The following is a 17,446-nucleotide window of genomic DNA, read 5'->3' on the forward strand; positions in this document are numbered from 1 at the left end:
AAAGTAAACGACAATAATATTTTATTGTATATGAACATAAGGAGGTAACACAGATTCAAAAAGTGAATAGATCTGTGATTATTAGCAGTCACGTGATACTTATCGACGTATCGTGTTGGCTGTGGACCGAAGAAATCGTCGAATATCGTCGAAGATGGCTGCTACCACTGAAGTATTAAATACTCTCACAGAAAGAGCAATTTCCCAAAAGAAAATGTAGGATTTTCTGGCTTGTGACGCGTTTCAGGTAATAACTAAATAATTAGTAATGAATACGGTGCATATTCACAGGATGGTGTCTGAATTTTATTTGTAAGAACCGTGGGCGGTTACGGAGAGTCATTGTAACTTCATTCTAACTTGACATTTTGACAGGAGATAGACATAAATATTGGACTGAGCGTTCGATGAAAAGTAGTGTCATAGATTGAAAGTATAAAAATTATTATGACACGTGCAGGAAAAATTGATTCATATGTATAATAAATTAGATAATAGTGTTTCGTTTTGTCTTACACAACAATGTGCCATTTTCACATGTTATAAGTTCTCCGATATGTTAACGTTTCGAATAACAGCACAATAAGTGCTTAAACAGATTGTACTACCGCATATCAACGTTTACAAATTACTGATCCCTTTATCGAAAGATTCATTTATTGTTTTCGAACTATATTTGTTTTCAATTCCATTTAGTTGTGTGAGTCTTAACATCATAATTTTTAATATTATTGCTATATCAACTATTACACCGTTTTTTATATGTAAAATTTTTTTATACAAGCACATATATTCTCCTGTAATTGGTTGGCGTTATATAATAACATTAATAACAATATAATAACAGTTTGAAAAATTATAACTACTTATTTTTATCTAAAATTTGTATAACTAATATCATAAATACTATAAAAATTAATGAATTTTAACTATATACTTTATAAATAGTATGCATATATAAGCATATATATATTTATTTTATAATCTCACAATTCATTACTAATATTATTTATATTATTGTAATATTATTTATATATTCTTGCTATATGTTAAAAATACTATCAGTGTGTTAAAAATGTAGATTTTATTTTATAAAACATATAATATGTGTATAAAGGTACTAAAAAAATGTATTTAATATTCACCATAATATGAATGATGTAAGTAAAAAATGTATCAGTGATATGAGTTTTTAAAAAATTAATATCAAATTTTTATGTTCTGGTCTTCATACATGTCATTTGTGTGCTTTTAGCAAGTATTAAATATGAACATAATGCGTAAACTACGAGGGGGTACTAATGTTGGAGGCATGGGTTCCAGCAGTACTGGTGGTTTAGATGATTGTACTGGAAGTATAAATCCTCAACATACTGCTTTGGGTCTTATGCACCTTAAAAAACTTTTTTCTGAATATACCCATCCTCCACATCTCCTCTCTGATGCTGAACGTAATGATAAATTATATAATATGTTGCCATTATTTTGCAAGGTCAGTATTCACATATTACATAAATGGAAGTTCGACAATTTTCTTTCTTTCCAGCTAAATTATTAACTTAGATTAATTGACATTTAGGTATTTGGATCTAGTCCAACAGGAGATATGAGTGAAAAATTTTGGGACATTTTGGCATTTACACAACAAGTATCTAAGTTAATGGTATTTGAAATCAGTAGTAGAGCAAGTAATCAGAGTACTGAAACTGCAAGTTGTGCCATTGTACAATTTTTAGAAATTGAGAATAGTGAAGAATCAAGCAATGGCTGGATGTTACTATCTGCATTAAATTTGCTTGCAGCAGGTGATACTTCTGTAATACAGGTATACATTTCAATTATACTTCACTATTCCAATTAATGTAAACTGCTGTATGTGTTAATAGATTTATATTTTATTAGGCAATGACTACTGCTTCTGTTCCATCAACATTGGTAAAATGTCTGTACCTATTTTTTGATTTGCCTGAAATGATTGACGACGAGGCTGATATTACAGATGCAAATAGTGAATATACTTCAAAACAACGTAGAATATTATTACAAAAAATATTTGTACAAGTACATATCTCTTATATACCCCTGATTTTTTTAATTTTTATTTAAGCAATTAAACGAATGTTAATTTACAGTTGTTGGTGAGATTATGTAGCCATCCATATCCCGCAGAAGAACTTGCACGCAAAGATGATCTAACTTTATTATTCTCAGCAATAACTAGTTGGTGCCCTCACTATAATGTGATGTGGCGTAAAAGTGCGGCAGAAGTATTAATGACTTTATCTCGACATGGACTTACCCAAAATGTAGTAAGCTACATTCATAGTAAGTATAAATTTAAGTTTAATCTATTTAATCATGAACTAAATATGTTTTCCAAATTTTCTAAATAATATGAAATATTGTCGCTTTTAATTGTAGATAAAGGATGTATAGCACTATGTGTTGATAATATGCAACGTGTACCTGAGCTGGCACCATTGGAAGTGGTAGAAATGTTTGTTACAGTATTTTGTTTCTTAAAAGATTCTAGTGAGGTATCTCAAACACTTCTAGACGATTTTCGTGCTTGTCAAGGATATATCTTTTTATCAGAATTTTTGTTAAAGTAAGAATTTTTTAACTGTAATAATATTAGTTATATAAATTAATCTTATTAGTATAGTATTTAATATCATAACGATATTAATATTTACAATACCATTATTAATTTATGATCTCTAGACATGCCCCATCAAGATTAGAACAAGATAGTAGAGCAGAGGCACAAGATGCCATTCGGAATTTAGTGCTTATGTTGGCTTCTCTAACAATGTGTGGCCATACAGAATTAAAGCCAAGTCAAGCTAGTATGGGATCTTTGTTCCAAATGCTTGGTTTTACTTTACCTCAACCGAGTAATAGAGGTATAAATATTCCAATATATGATTTTAAATTTTTCTAGTGTTATTTAATAAAGCATAATAAAGTAAGTATATCACCTAGAGTTAAAAATAAATTATCTTTTGCAGGAGGAAGTGTCAGAAATATTCAAGCATTCCAAGTATTACAGTCTGTATTTGTAAAGTCCAATTCACCACTCTTATGTTGTACAATCCTTGATGCAATATCAAGTGTATATCATAGTGACAATGCCAATTATTTTATACTTGAAGGGCAAAACACATTATCCCAATTTGCAGAAAAAATTCACCTAAAAAATCGAGAAATACAAGAGAAGCTTTTTCAACTACTAGAATTTATAGTGTTTCAACTTAATTTTGTGCCTTGTAAGGAACTTATATCTCTATCTATACTACTCAAAACAAATAATTCAACCAGTTGCAGTATATTATGCATGGAAACACTCCTTAATATACTCAGGTAATAAGTAGTAATTTTTAATTATACAACTTACTCTACTATACATACTTTATATTGATCCTGGAAAACGTATCTTTTCAGACATAATAATATATTTAAAGATGTATACAGAGAAGTGGGTATGTTAGAAGTCTTTGTTACATGTCTTCATCGTTATGCAACTCTACTCAAAGATAAACAAGCTGCACAAGATCAAGGATTAGGTATTAATATTTTCATACCCTTTTTCATTTTCAAATAACATGTTTTATTTAATATGCATATATATAAATCAAATATGCATATATATAAATCAAATAAACAAAGACTGTTTCTTAGAATATCAAATCTGCCAAGAAGATGAGCGATTGGGTGCCTTAGTAATGGAAGCCTTGACGACATTATTAGCAAGCAATGTTCAGAATGCTAATGTGTTTAGGGAATGCGGTGGGGCACGTTGTGCTCATAATCTCGTGCCCTATATGGATTGTCGATATCAGGCACTTGGTATTGTTAGAGAATTAATACTTAGTGCAGGAGGAGATGATGACATGGCTACATTACTAGGTGTTATGCATTCAGCACCTTCTAATGCCTTAGTCTTAAAAACACATATATTAAAAGTTGGTGTAATTGATATCACTATTAATTTTTAAATTTTTTAACATTATTATAAAGTATTCTAATTTTTTAGTCTCTATTGGCTTGTTTGCGAGAATCTCATCGAACTAGGACTGTTTTTCGAAAAGTTGGAGGTTTTGTGTATGTGATGTCCGTCTTAGTGTCTTTAGAAGGCCAATTAGGCATACAAAGATTAGAGAGTACAGAACCTTGTAACGACATAATAAAAAGAACGCCACAGGAAGAAGCACAGTTACTGACTCTTTTACACGTTGTATTTCATACTATAAGTACAGCTATGAGATTTGAACCAGCAAATGCTAAATTTTTCCACCATGAAGTAAATATTTATTTATTAATATTTACAGAGTAAAAAAGAGAACGATTGTAAATAACATAATTATACAATAATAAGTGTTCATACAAATATTTATATAATATTCGATTTACAGATATGTCAATCAAGTTTGTGTGACACTTTGCGACTTCTTGGATGTTTCTCAACACAGACAAAGCTTACTGAAATAGATATAATACCAACTACAAATTATCATAATATGTTATCAGCACTATTTACTGGGAGCGTATTAGAACCCGTGTTTTCAGATATTATACCAAAGACATTATCATACGCATGCTTATTACTACGACTTCTGTATGATGTAGCACTTGACTCTTTTGATAAGCCAAATTTGGCAGGTCTAGGAATGAGATCGCCAAATCATAAACAAAATAGCGTTGAGGTGGTTCTTAAATTTAATTTATAGTACATAATAATGAATGTTATTAAATTACTAAACTAAATATTATATTATTTTTAGCAACAAAGATCTTTCGATTCACCGGGAAGCGGAAAGAAAAGTGGTATAAATTCTTTAAATCTGAGTCCACCTACTCCTGAACCAATTGTAGTTCATCCTGGCATAGTTGTTGGAATGTTATATTTACTTCCATCAATCTCAGAACCATCCAATCCACAAATGGCTTTAGCTTTACAATTATATGTCGCAGAAATTATTAAAAGTTTAGTGCGATCCGAAAGAAACCAACAAATAATGTGTGATGCTGGAATGGCGGGTGAATTATTATCTATAGGTAGAATAGCTTTGCAAGATGAAACACATCCTTTACATCAACCATTACAATATATTATAGAAAGACTCGCAGCACAATCCTTAGAACCGCGTGATTTAAGGTAAGATGCAAAGGAAAGTTTAGAGAAATATCAAAAGTAATATTTGTATATGCACTATATAAAATTTTTGTAATTAAAGGGAATTTTTGCGTTTGGGTGATCCATTATGCTGTATTTCACTCGATGATATTGAGCTAAATAAACCTCGAGGCGGACCCGTGCCATTGACGCGTATTAAAACTTTAGTATCCATGACAACACCAAAGGATTTTCGAGCACACGGTTCTTGTACTTTACCGCCTTTCGTAGAACTGGATATGAGTGCTGAAGGATTTGCATGTCTATATTTACCTAGTGTTGCACCACAAAGTACAACTCCACCTACAGTGGTAGCTGCTGATAGTAGCGTACTTGGTGGAATTGGTTCTGGTAAGTCTTAAATATCTTTAAGATGCAAGTATTAAAGAATATATATTCTTCATTTATAAAAGATTTGCGTTTGCATTCAATATTAATTTTTTAGGTGATAGGTTATTTCCCCCACAAACTGGTCTGACTTATAGCACATGGATATGTGTTGACAAATTTAGTGATCCTAGAACTGACCCTCACTGCGTGCGACTGCTAACATTAGTTCGTATTCCACAATCAACAAGGGATTTGATTTGTTTAACTGCAGTGCTTAGTGCAAGAGACAAAGCTATTATCGTATCTACACAAGAAACACCGTTACCGCAAAGTAAGTTCTATTAATCTTTTTTTTCTCTTTAAGTCCTTATCTTTACTTACTCCTAATCTTTTCTACAACATAAACCTTATCTACAAATTAAATAAAAATTTCAGATGTAAGTGAATGGGAGCCAGAAGGAACTGGTGAATGTGGTGCAAGAGTCTGGTGTCCAGACTTGCTTCATGAAGGTCAATGGCATCATATAGCTATTGTACTAAATCGTGCTGTTTTAAAAAATTCAAGTTTCTCGTTATACTTGGATGGTCAACATATTCACAGTCAAAAGCTTCATTATATTACACAAGTTCCTGGAGGAGGAGCAGCAAATTTGACAGTGGCATCTCCAGTATATGGGTATATAGGTACACCACCTTGTTGGCGACGGTATTCTAGACTAACATGGAAACAAGGACCATGTCACTTAATAGAAGAAGTATTTAACTCTCAAAACATAACAACACTATTTAAATTAGGCCCACATTATATGGGAAGTTTGCAAGCTCCACAACTGTCAGGTATTAATATAAATTTTATATAAGTCCATACATTTATTTTTATTTAATTTCTATTTTTATTTAATTCTTATTTAATCAAAAAAACTTAATTTTTTATACAGGACAAGAGCCTTTAATGCCTCTTGTTGCAGAAGAAAAAGTTGTATTTGGATTAAATGCTAAAGCAATGTCCCAATTAACATTAGCTAAAATTAGGAAAGTTTATAGTCGGACTGATAACAAATCAATTGCTAAACAGGTATATACAGCCATTTCCATTTATAAACATATCTTCTGTATGTATTAATTAAATATTGTTATTATTTGTCAGCTTGGTATGTCATCGCACGAAAATGCCACTCCTATTAGAGTTCTTCATAATTCAGCAGGACATCTAAGTGGACCAGCACGAGCACTTGGTGGTGTAGTCGTTGGATATCTCGGTGTTCGAGTCTTTAGCCCCCGACCTGTAGCTACAATGATTGATAATGTAGGAGGATGTTCAGTGTTGTTAGGTAAAACTTTTTACCAATCTGTGTTTTAAAATATATTTAAGTATTTATTTAAACAAAAATTTAAAAGATAATCATTCGTTTTAACAGGTTTAATAGCTATGGCCCAAGATGTAGAATCCTTATACGCTGCTGTTAAAGCTTTAGTGTGTGTTGTCAGATCCAACCAAGTTGCCCAACAAGAAATGGATCGCAGAAGGGGATATCAAACGTTAGCAATGTTACTAAGAAGGAAATGTCCTCTTTTAAATAGTCATATTTTACATCTTACATTCAGTCTTGTTGGTACAGTGGACAGTGGTAGAGAAACTAGTGCAATACCTAATGTTATGGCATTTCAAGATCTTCTATGCGATTTGCAAGTACGATTTCTTTTTACTGATGATAGATAATTTATCCTCAGAGCAAACATTATGAAAATATTGAAACATTATACTTTTAGATTTGGCATGAAGCGCCTGGTGAACTTTTAAGATCACTTCTAGAACATTTATATGAATTAATAGCAGAATCAAGTGAGAAAAGAACAAATTTACGTTTAATGAGAGATTTGCAATTAGTACACAAATTGCTACATATTTTAAGTGATGTAAAACAAAGTAGTACGAGACAAATTTTGCTTGCATTACTAAGTATTCTATTAAGTCAACCAAGACAAGCTGATTTACTTTGGTAATTTAACATACTCTAAAAAATATAATTATATTGTATGTGTATATCAATAATATCTTTTATAGGTTTGGGCAATTTATTGTTGCTACATTACCTCAAAGTTCAGAAAAGCATTTAATTCTTCGAGAAAGCGAAGGAAATAAAGAAGGAGAAGGGGAACACATACTCTTGCGAAATCGTTGTTTGCAGCTTTTACACTCTCTGTTATTTAATGGCCCCAAAGTGAATGTAAAGTAAGTGAAATGAAGAAGGTAGATATGTAAACAAACTCACTATAGTTTTTGTATTAACTTAATAATGTGTTGTAGTATGTGTGAGGAATTAGCTAAAGTATTAGGTTTAGATTGGATATTACTATTTCTTCAGTCTGGCCTTCATAGTACCACCGTAATATGGGGGTTACGAATTTTAGTAGCCATTTGTTCTGTACAATCAATATTACAAAAATTTAAAGAAGGAACTAGTAATGGTGGTTGGTTACGCCATACAGACCATAATAAAATGGTATTAGCACTTGGTATGTGTATAAAAGTTATTAAGCTTTAAATAGTTGTATTTCATACTTTTATATTATATCTTATTTCTATATTTCTAGGTTGTCATCAGCAAATAACTGGTGGTGAAACTAAACCATCTGGCCTTCATGTACCAGGATTTCAACATTTAGGATGGTTATTACCGCAGCATGTAGATCTTGTCCCAGAATTGTATTTCCTTTTTATTGCTCTCATGATGGGACAACCCGTAAAATTATTGCCTACTGATTCTAAAGTTATTTTAAAAGTTCAGTAACATTCAGTAACATACTTTTTTATGTCTTACAGTATTTAAATCAAGCGTAAATACAACAAATATTTATGTTTTATGATAACAGCTGGATTTGGACAATGTATGGAACTTCTTGTTTGGTGTCCCTGCAAATCATACATTATCCTCTTTTGCTAGTAGAATCAATCTTTGTCCTGAGGCTGTGGTAACTTTATTAGCAATGGTACGAACAATGTTGAATAATTATTCAATCAAGTAAGTTCATAATTGAAATTTATCTCTTTTTCAATTAATTACTTTATAATATATTAACATGTATAATTTTTATTTAATAGCCCTGAATCTTTGCCTGATTGGTTAAGCGATTATCCAGTGACAATAATACAGTTTCTTTTTTTCCTTTACCATAATTTCACTGACTTTATGCAAGTATTTATGTCTGCGGAAGTATTGGGTGCATTAGCTGGTACTTTGTTTCCAAAACCTGCAAGCTCTAGTCAAGATAGTAGTGGAGCTAGTACTCCAGCAGATGAGGTGAAACTTAAAGATTAATGATAATCTTTTTTAATAAGAAAAAAAATTTACAATAAGATTTTATTTTAGCAAGAACCAGTGTTAGTAAGATCTCCATCAAAGGATGTTGGCTTAACAAATCATCCAGCAAAGAAATTTGTTATGGATTTCATGCGAGTTATTGTAGTAGATTCTCTTTCTCTGCCTGTTAGTGCAAAATCTCCACCAGCAATTGATTTAGTTTTGGAGGCATGGCCAGAACATGCATCTACAGGGCAACAAACACGTTATCAAACAGAAATTCTATCTATTTTAATGGAGCATCTGTTAGCTGCAGACGTTCTAATTGGAGAACAAGCAGCATTACCTGTTGTTCCTGGTGGATCAGTTAATAATATAACAAGTAATGTGTGTTACGTTGCAGCCAGAATAGTTGACAAATTATGGCAAGGTAAATTTCCAAATTTTCACTTTTTATAGCCAATTGCATAATCGAATATTTATCATTTCGAATCGATTATTTGATAATATACAGGTGCTTTGACGAAAGACCCACATGAAGTGTTTGATTTTATTGTAAAATTAATTGGACAAGCAAAAAGACGACCAGGTGTCGTTAGTATGGAAGGACTTCATCACTGTTTAAATAGAACAATTTTATTTTTATTGTCACGAGCAACGGATTCTATAGCCGATCAAATGGCTGTGTTAGAAGCGTTGCATAAACTTACCACCCACAGGTGAGGTTAATATTTTTTTAAATAACATTTTTTGCAAATTGTAAATAAAATCTAATTTAAATATATTTTTTATAGATTGTTAGTTTTCGGCGCTGGTAATCATGAATTAGAATTTATTGGTTGTCTGACTTATTGTTTATTGCAACTGACAGCTGATATAAAGATTATGCTTGATACGAATACGAAAACAACATGGCATGTTAATCCACAAGTTGAAGCCAGTGATGATAGATTAACATCCCATCAAGGTCATAATCTGATGGCTGTTGCAGCTACAAGAGTTTGGGAAGAGTTGTATGTATGTAAAAAGCCTGCTATAGAAGAAGTTTTTAAAATTACTCTTCCAGCACCTATAGGTAACGAACGTGCTCCGGAATTATCGGTAGTGAGAGATCAAGTACATGAAGCTGCAACTAAGCTTTGGTTGAATTATGTTGTTATGGAAAGAAAAGCTTCTTATAGAGTTCCTTGGGAACTTCATAATCAAATACAATCGGTAAATATTCGTTTACAGATCCTAGTAATAATTTCTATAAAATAGAATGTGTAGAAAATCATATTCTGTTTAGAAAATCCAAAAAGTAACAGGAGGTTTAACAAGACTAGCAAGTAGAACAAAAGTTCGAAAAGAAGAATCTGTACGCGTAAGATTGAGATTACATCAGAACACTGTTGCACAATGGACAGAGCAACATATTGCATTAGTCCGTGAACTTGCTGCAGCGAAACGTTTGCAATATATACAAACTAATCAACATACCCAGCGATATGTATATCAAGTAAGGATATCATTAAGAAAAGAAGAAAAAGGAATGTCAATAATTGTATTAATAATTTTGCATTATACAGGAGTGGTTACAAACCGAGACTGAATTAACAAGAGAACGCGGTCTATGGGGACCGCCAACTCCTACTAGGCTTGACAAGTGGATGTTAGATATGACCGAGGGCCCATGCAGAATGAGAAAGAAGATGATGAAAAATGAACTTTTTTACATACATTATCCCTACCGACCTGAATTAGAGCATCCTGATAATGTAAGCTAGCTCCACTATTAAAAGAAGAGAAATATTAATTAATGATGAAAAATAATTTAATTATTTTGATTTTTATAGAAACAATTGAAGTACAAAGTTGCGACAAGCACTGATAGTAAAGAATACTATTTAAAGCAACTCGGTAATTCATCTGGTATGTTTGAACGTGAACGCGATCCTGTTATTGATGATACACCGTTAAATGTTAACGACGCCTCTACGGAAAGCGAACCTCCTATGGTACCATGTACGTTAGAACGTCATGCTAGTGAACCCGATGAAGCACCAGAGGATAATGAGCAAGAAGAAGAAAATAATCAGACTGTTCCAGACAATCAAACTTTAATACGACTATTAGAGGAACATGAAAAAGTTTGTCTTTTTCCTTTTGCTACAGATATAAATAAATAAATAATGATCAATATATGCAGCATTTAAGCGCTTTTTATATTTTCAGATAAGTCACATGTTCAGGTGTGCTAGGATTCAAGGTTTAGATACAACTGAAGGTTTGTTGTTGTTTGGAAAAGAACATTTCTATGTAGTTGATGGATTCACACTGTTAAAGTCTAGAGAAATAAGAGATATCGAAAGTTTACCCGAAGCTTATGAGCCAATTTTACCATCGCCGGGATCTCCGAGAAGATCCAGAGCTATGAGGCAATGTTCAAAATTTAATTATGAGGATATCAGGTAATAAATTTGTATACAACGTGAAACTAGATTATTGTATCTAATTTTGACACGTCAACAATGATGACCCCGTTTTGCATGTTTTCCTGTAGGGAAGTACATAAAAGAAGGTATTTGTTACAACCGATGGCATTAGAAGTATTTAGCGGAGATGGTAGAAATTATTTATTAGCATTTCCTCGTAAAGTAAGAAACAAAGTTTACCAAAGATTTATGACATTTGCAACAGCGATTGCTGACAGCGCGCAACAATCAGTTGCTGGTCAAAAGAGAACAGCAAATGTAGAACAAGCTACAGGTTTACTTTCGAATCTAATAGGTGAAACTTCTGTTACGCAACGATGGGTGGTTAGTATTTTAAGTGGTATTAAATTTATATTGTTCATATTATAGTTATTTACAGAAATATTTGTTTTATAGAGAGGCGAAATATCCAACTTCCAGTATTTGATGCATCTTAATACTTTAGCTGGTCGTAGCTATAACGATTTAATGCAATATCCGATATTTCCCTGGATCTTGGCCGATTATGATAGTGAAGAATTGGATCTCACTGATCCTGCTACATTTAGAGATTTTAGTAAACCTATGGGTGCACAGAGCCCAGAACGGTTATTACAGTTTAAAAAGAGGTAATGTAACTAAATGAATTAATATAAGAAAAATAATTTAACTACTAATTCACATTTAAATCAGATATAAAGAATGGGATGATCCACACGGAGAAACACCTCCTTATCATTATGGGACTCATTATTCCTCTGCGATGATAGTTTGTTCATATCTAGTGAGGATGGAACCATTTACACAACATTTTCTTCGATTACAGGTCTATACTAATTAAAATAAAAAGGTCTAATTTATAGCACGAAATTAATTACTACTATAATACATGAATTATGAAATTTCTAGGGTGGGCATTTCGATTTGGCTGATAGAATGTTTAATAGTATAAAGGAAGCATGGCTTTCAGCATCTAAACATAATATGGCTGATGTAAAAGAACTTATACCAGAATTTTTTTATCTTCCAGAATTTCTTGTTAATTCAAATCATTTTGATTTAGGTAAGTATTACGAGCCAAACATGGACATGTTATTAATAGAACTGTAGACATTAACACCATATCTTATTTGTAGGTTCTAAACAGAGTGGCGTACAATTGGGAGATATTGTATTACCACCATGGGCAAAACAGGATCCTCGAGAATTTATACGCGTACATAGACTCGCTCTAGAATGTGATTATGTATCGCAACATCTTCATCAATGGATCGACTTAATATTTGGTTGTAAACAAAACGGCCCTGCTGCGGTTGAAGCTGTTAATGTATTTCATCATTTATTCTATGAAGGCAATGTTGATATTTACAAGTAAGATTTTGTAGTACTTATTTTGCAGTACTTTTCCCAATTATATTTTATGGTTTGACTTTTATAATTCCTATTGTATTCTTCTAGTATTGATGATCCTTTAAAGAAGAATGCCACTATTGGATTTATTAATAATTTTGGCCAAATACCAAAACAGTTGTTTAAAAAACCGCATCCAGCTAAAAAAATGACCCAAAGAACTAGCGTTATTGATCCAGGACCTATTACTCCTGGCTTAAGCATTACTACATCTGACAAGTTATTCTTTCATAATCTTGATAATTTAAAGCCGTCACTTCAACCTATCAAAGGTTTATATAATTATATAAAGATCTAGTTATTGAATCATTGCGAATCATAATTAGTAATTTACTTTTTTAGAATTAAAAGGTCCAGTTGGACAAATACTTCATGTTGATAAAGCAGTGTTAGCCGTGGAACAAAATAAGACGCTTATTCCTCCAACATATAACAAGTATGTAGCATGGGGTTTTGCAGATCATTCTCTCAGAATAGGGAACTATGACAGTGACAAAGCAATATTCGTTTGTGAAGCTATGATACAAAGCGGTGGTGAAATAGTTGCTTGCGTTTGTCCGTCTTCCAAATTGATAGTAACTGCTGGCACAAGTTCTGTAAGTTATTGCTTGAATTTAGTTTTTGTTTCAGCAATTCTTTGAAACAGGACTGTTTTAATAGGTTGTGACAGTTTGGGAATATACTAAAAGGCAACTTTCTATTAAACAATGTTTGTATGGTCACACGGATGCTGTTACATGCTTATCGTCTAGTCCAGCATATAATGTGATTGTATCAGGATCTCGAGATGGTACTGCAATTATATGGGATTTATCTCGTTGCTTATTTGTTCGTCAACTTCGCGGACATGCAGGACCGGTAGCAGCGGTAGCTATAAACGAACTGACAGTAAGTTTAATATATTCTGTAAAGTATAATGAACAAGAGCAAAATATAGATTTATATCACATAGGCGTACCATTTTTATAGGGCGACATAGCTACTTGTGCAGCTACTTGGTTACATGTGTGGAGCATTAATGGCGAAGAACTCGCTAGTGTTAATACGTGTGTTGGTCGTGCTGACAGAATGCAGCAAATTTTATGCGTTGCTTTCAGTCAAACTCACGAATGGGATTCACAGAATGTTATTATGACTGGATCGACTGATGGCGTAGCACGCGTAAGAATAACGCCACTTATTAAAATATTTAAATTCTATAGTATTGTACATAAATAAAAAAGTATCATATTTTTGTAGATGTGGTCGATGGATTATGTACAAGTGCCTGCAGAAGAAGAGAAGCTAGAGGAAATTACTACTACCAAAGAAAAACATATGAAATCAAATAAAAATGAAAGTCAAAATGAAAATACGAAAAAACGAGTGCATGAATTAGTTAAACAGATGAGCATTTCTGCCGAAGGATCAAGTTTGCTCGCAAAAAGTGGTTCAGAAAGTAGTCTTTCAGAAGCCGAAAATGCTAAAGAAGCATCAAGATTGCATGAAGAGAAAGAAGAATGCTCAGATAACGAATCAAGTAATGGTTCCAGTAATAAACCATCGCCGCAGAATAATACTCCTACTATTGTGCTTCGTAGAAAGAGTCGTGGAAATCCAATGTTTCGTAAAAGTGAAGGTGGTGGACGTGCAGATAGCGAGGGTACTCAAACAAGGTACTTAAATACAACTTCTGTTCTGTAGAACAAATATTTTCACTTATTCGGTTTTTACTATAATAGTATCGATCAAATTAATTCATAGCGAGTCATCTAATAATCCTGGGGATTCTGAAGGAGCTCTACGAGCTAGTAAAAGCGATACTAGTTTAACAGATAGTTTCGTCATGATTACTGAAGCTGATACAAAACCTAAAAAAATTAATCCACAAAATATCTTAAGGGATGGTTTTAAATGGCAACGGCAATTAGTATTTAGAAGTAAATTAACGATGCATACTGCATATGATCGCAAGGATAATGCGGAACCAGCATCTATAACGGCCCTCGCAGTATCAAGGTAAAATATTTATAACTTAATTTTTATTTGAAAAATATATAAAATATTAAAAAATTAAACATTTAATCAAATCACAGAGACCATAGGACAGTGTACGTTGGAGATACAAGGGGAAGAGTTTTTTCATGGAGCGTATGTGAACAACCGGGACGTACAGTGGCCGATCATTGGCTTAAGGATGAAGGAGCAGATTCATGTGTTGGTTGTGGAGTTAGATTTAATCTTTATGAAAGGAGACATCATTGTCGTAATTGTGGACAAGTATTTTGTTCAAAGTAAGTTACTATGATACTATAAATTATTTAAGTAAATTACAAATTTACAACCTGCTTTCTCTTTCTATATTTACTGTACTTTACTATACTTATTGACATAAATATTTTGTTAATATTTTTATACTTTATATACAGATGCAGCCGATTCGAATCGAAAATATCGAGACTCGGGATTTTAAAGCCCGTTAGAGTTTGTCAAGGTTGTTATTCGTCATTACGATCTCAGCATTCTGCTGAAAGCAGCATTTAAATATAATAATGTATGGTTTCGTATAAGTTAATGGTTTCAGAATGGGTACAGCGAGAATGTATGTACATAGCAACCGCAACGTACCCTTTTATGTTTTTATTCGAATTTTTTTTACAAGAGAAACGAGGCGTGCATTTCCTCACTTTTTCATATTTTGTACGATACATTGTTTTAAAAGATTATTTTACCAGAGAGACAGAAAAATTGATCGCTGCATTTTTCGTATAATCAATTTTGGTTTCAACAATCTTTCATATTGCGAATTGAGATCATTTCATTCTCTTTTTCTCCATGAAATAAACCTAATATTACAATACACTCCTGTCGATTTTATAATATTGCTTGTATATTTTTACTATTTTAATGAATTAAGCTATTTCCTAATAGTGATCGGCCTGTTTCACATTATCGACAGGTTTGTACTGGAAAAATTTTAAAAAACATTATTTGGAAACTGACATGACATTTAAATCTCTAATATGTAAAACACATATTATAAAACACGAACATATTTTTCGTTTTTAATCTTTGACTCTTAATCATTTCTAATATTTTTTTACATCATGTATTTTGTATGCCGAAGAACAATATGTACAGTTACATTCTGTATTGTATATTTGATTTATATGTTGCACTTACTTCTTAACAGCTAAAGAAGACTTTATATACAGACATATATACGAAATCATGTATAGCAGCACTTGTTTAATATGCGTAGTCTGTGATTTTTTTCTTTCCTATTTTAATTTAATGAAGTTATAATTAATAAATTTCTTGAGTAATTATTACTAATAATAATAAGAATAATAATATATAAAGTATATATTATGCTATTTATGCGATTCATTTCTCTGTCATAACGCTTATATCGTTTCTCATATTTGAATGTATTAAATAATTATTGTTAATATTTATTTTAAATTATGATAAAAATTAATATAAGATGTCAATACTATTAATGGAAAAATATTAGATTTAATATTATTAGATTAACCAAAAAGTTATATTTATACTGTCTATTTGTACTGTTCTTGTTTGCATTATGTTTTACGTATAATTATTGCTTAATAAAATGCTTTTATTTTCTTTTTTATAATACCATCATGTACATAATGCAGTAATAATACACGGTGTAATTTATTCTAAAAATTATCAGTGGTATATAATTTATTACTGTATCATGATAGACAAGTCTTTTATTTTTCCATTCTATAGAACTGAAAACACTAATAATCTCAAAATTCAAGAATATATGTATTACAAGAAAAAAAAAGGAAAAATACGCAATTGCAGTGCACCCTTTGTGATCGCTGCCTCTATCGATATAAAACTCATAAATTTATAATAGACAATACCTTAATTACGTTAAAGTGTTATTAACTGTAAGATGGTTATGAAACCATAGACTCTAAAACCAGCAGTAATATTGTAAGCAATGTCATAAATGTGGAATACGCTCGTTTGTTCACAAATTGATATATCATGAATGCATCTGTAAAATTAATAGTAAAGAGGGAGATAAATTAAAAACATGTTCTTGGATAAGTGTTTTGTAGAGTTTTAAAAATGATGAAGTATTGCAAACGCAACATATTCTTGGGAAAATTAAGTTTGTCTAACAGTTAAGAAGAATCAATGAATACCGATGAAACATACAAAGATTTGTATAAATGCAATGATCGCGGTATTAGGAAAAGAAATTGTCTCCCTATATGGATAACGAATTCTACCATTTGTATTCTATCGATACACTTCCATTTTTCTAAAGGCACAAATTTTATAAAGAACAAGAATAAGAAATAGTGTGGCGATTAAAAACTGAGAATAAGATAAACGCAGCTTAAATATCGCGAAATATTGTTTCAAGGTGGTACTAGTAAAGTACTATTGTTACTAGTCAAATGCAATGTGAGCACAATGTTAATGAGTATTCTTTCAAAAAGAATGCTTTTGATATAAAGGTTAAAAGTAGATAATGCTGGGAATGGTGTGAATGAATTCCAATATTTGAATCTCTTAACTATGCGCCGCATAAAAAGAGTTATCACGTATCTTACGGAAATAATACCTGTGTGTCATTATTACATGCCAGTTCTAATAAAACATTGCCAACTATCTTTACTTTTGTACTCCTACTTATATATACAAAAAACAAAACTTATACTTAATTTTACAATGGAATTGGAATGCTTACAATTAATTCTAATTAACAGTTGTAGATGTTAATTTTGAAATTTTTTACTGTTATTTAT

General features: G+C 31.7%; 1 protein-coding gene across 3 annotated transcripts; it reads left to right on the forward strand.

The window, feature by feature from the left end:
- The first annotated feature begins 98 nt into the window (after positions 1-98).
- On the forward strand, positions 99-17,315 carry LOC126921497 (WD repeat and FYVE domain-containing protein 3). Of its 3 annotated transcripts, none has more exons than XM_050733150.1 (45): positions 99-247; positions 1,256-1,492; positions 1,580-1,825; positions 1,903-2,061; positions 2,133-2,325; positions 2,422-2,608; positions 2,725-2,906; positions 3,012-3,363; positions 3,445-3,566; positions 3,682-3,965; positions 4,037-4,303; positions 4,416-4,706; positions 4,785-5,158; positions 5,238-5,527; positions 5,622-5,837; positions 5,942-6,343; positions 6,445-6,581; positions 6,654-6,837; positions 6,925-7,196; positions 7,277-7,506; positions 7,572-7,739; positions 7,815-8,023; positions 8,102-8,289; positions 8,381-8,529; positions 8,610-8,808; positions 8,878-9,238; positions 9,323-9,527; positions 9,603-10,023; positions 10,097-10,306; positions 10,377-10,565; positions 10,644-10,937; positions 11,023-11,258; positions 11,351-11,606; positions 11,679-11,890; positions 11,955-12,087; positions 12,171-12,324; positions 12,398-12,632; positions 12,720-12,943; positions 13,014-13,267; positions 13,332-13,559; positions 13,641-13,832; positions 13,911-14,326; positions 14,415-14,669; positions 14,747-14,944; positions 15,080-17,315. In XM_050733150.1, the coding sequence occupies exons 2-45, from the start codon at positions 1,268-1,270 to the stop codon at positions 15,192-15,194; spliced, it is 10,314 nt and encodes a 3,437-aa protein (XP_050589107.1). In that variant the 5' UTR covers positions 99-247; positions 1,256-1,267; the 3' UTR covers positions 15,195-17,315. The 3 variants fall into 3 exon arrangements, with proteins under 3 accessions (XP_050589107.1, XP_050589106.1, XP_050589108.1); XM_050733149.1 differs by lacking the exon at positions 99-247 and adding an exon at positions 1,062-1,160; XM_050733151.1 differs by lacking the exons at positions 99-247; positions 1,256-1,492 and having other exon boundaries at positions 1,596-1,663; positions 1,737-1,825.
- The last annotated feature ends 131 nt before the right edge of the window (positions 17,316-17,446 follow it).

This window comes from Bombus affinis, chromosome 10 (assembly GCF_024516045.1).
Source record: "Bombus affinis isolate iyBomAffi1 chromosome 10, iyBomAffi1.2, whole genome shotgun sequence".
In the NCBI taxonomy this organism is placed as follows: Eukaryota; Metazoa; Arthropoda; class Insecta; order Hymenoptera; family Apidae; genus Bombus; species Bombus affinis.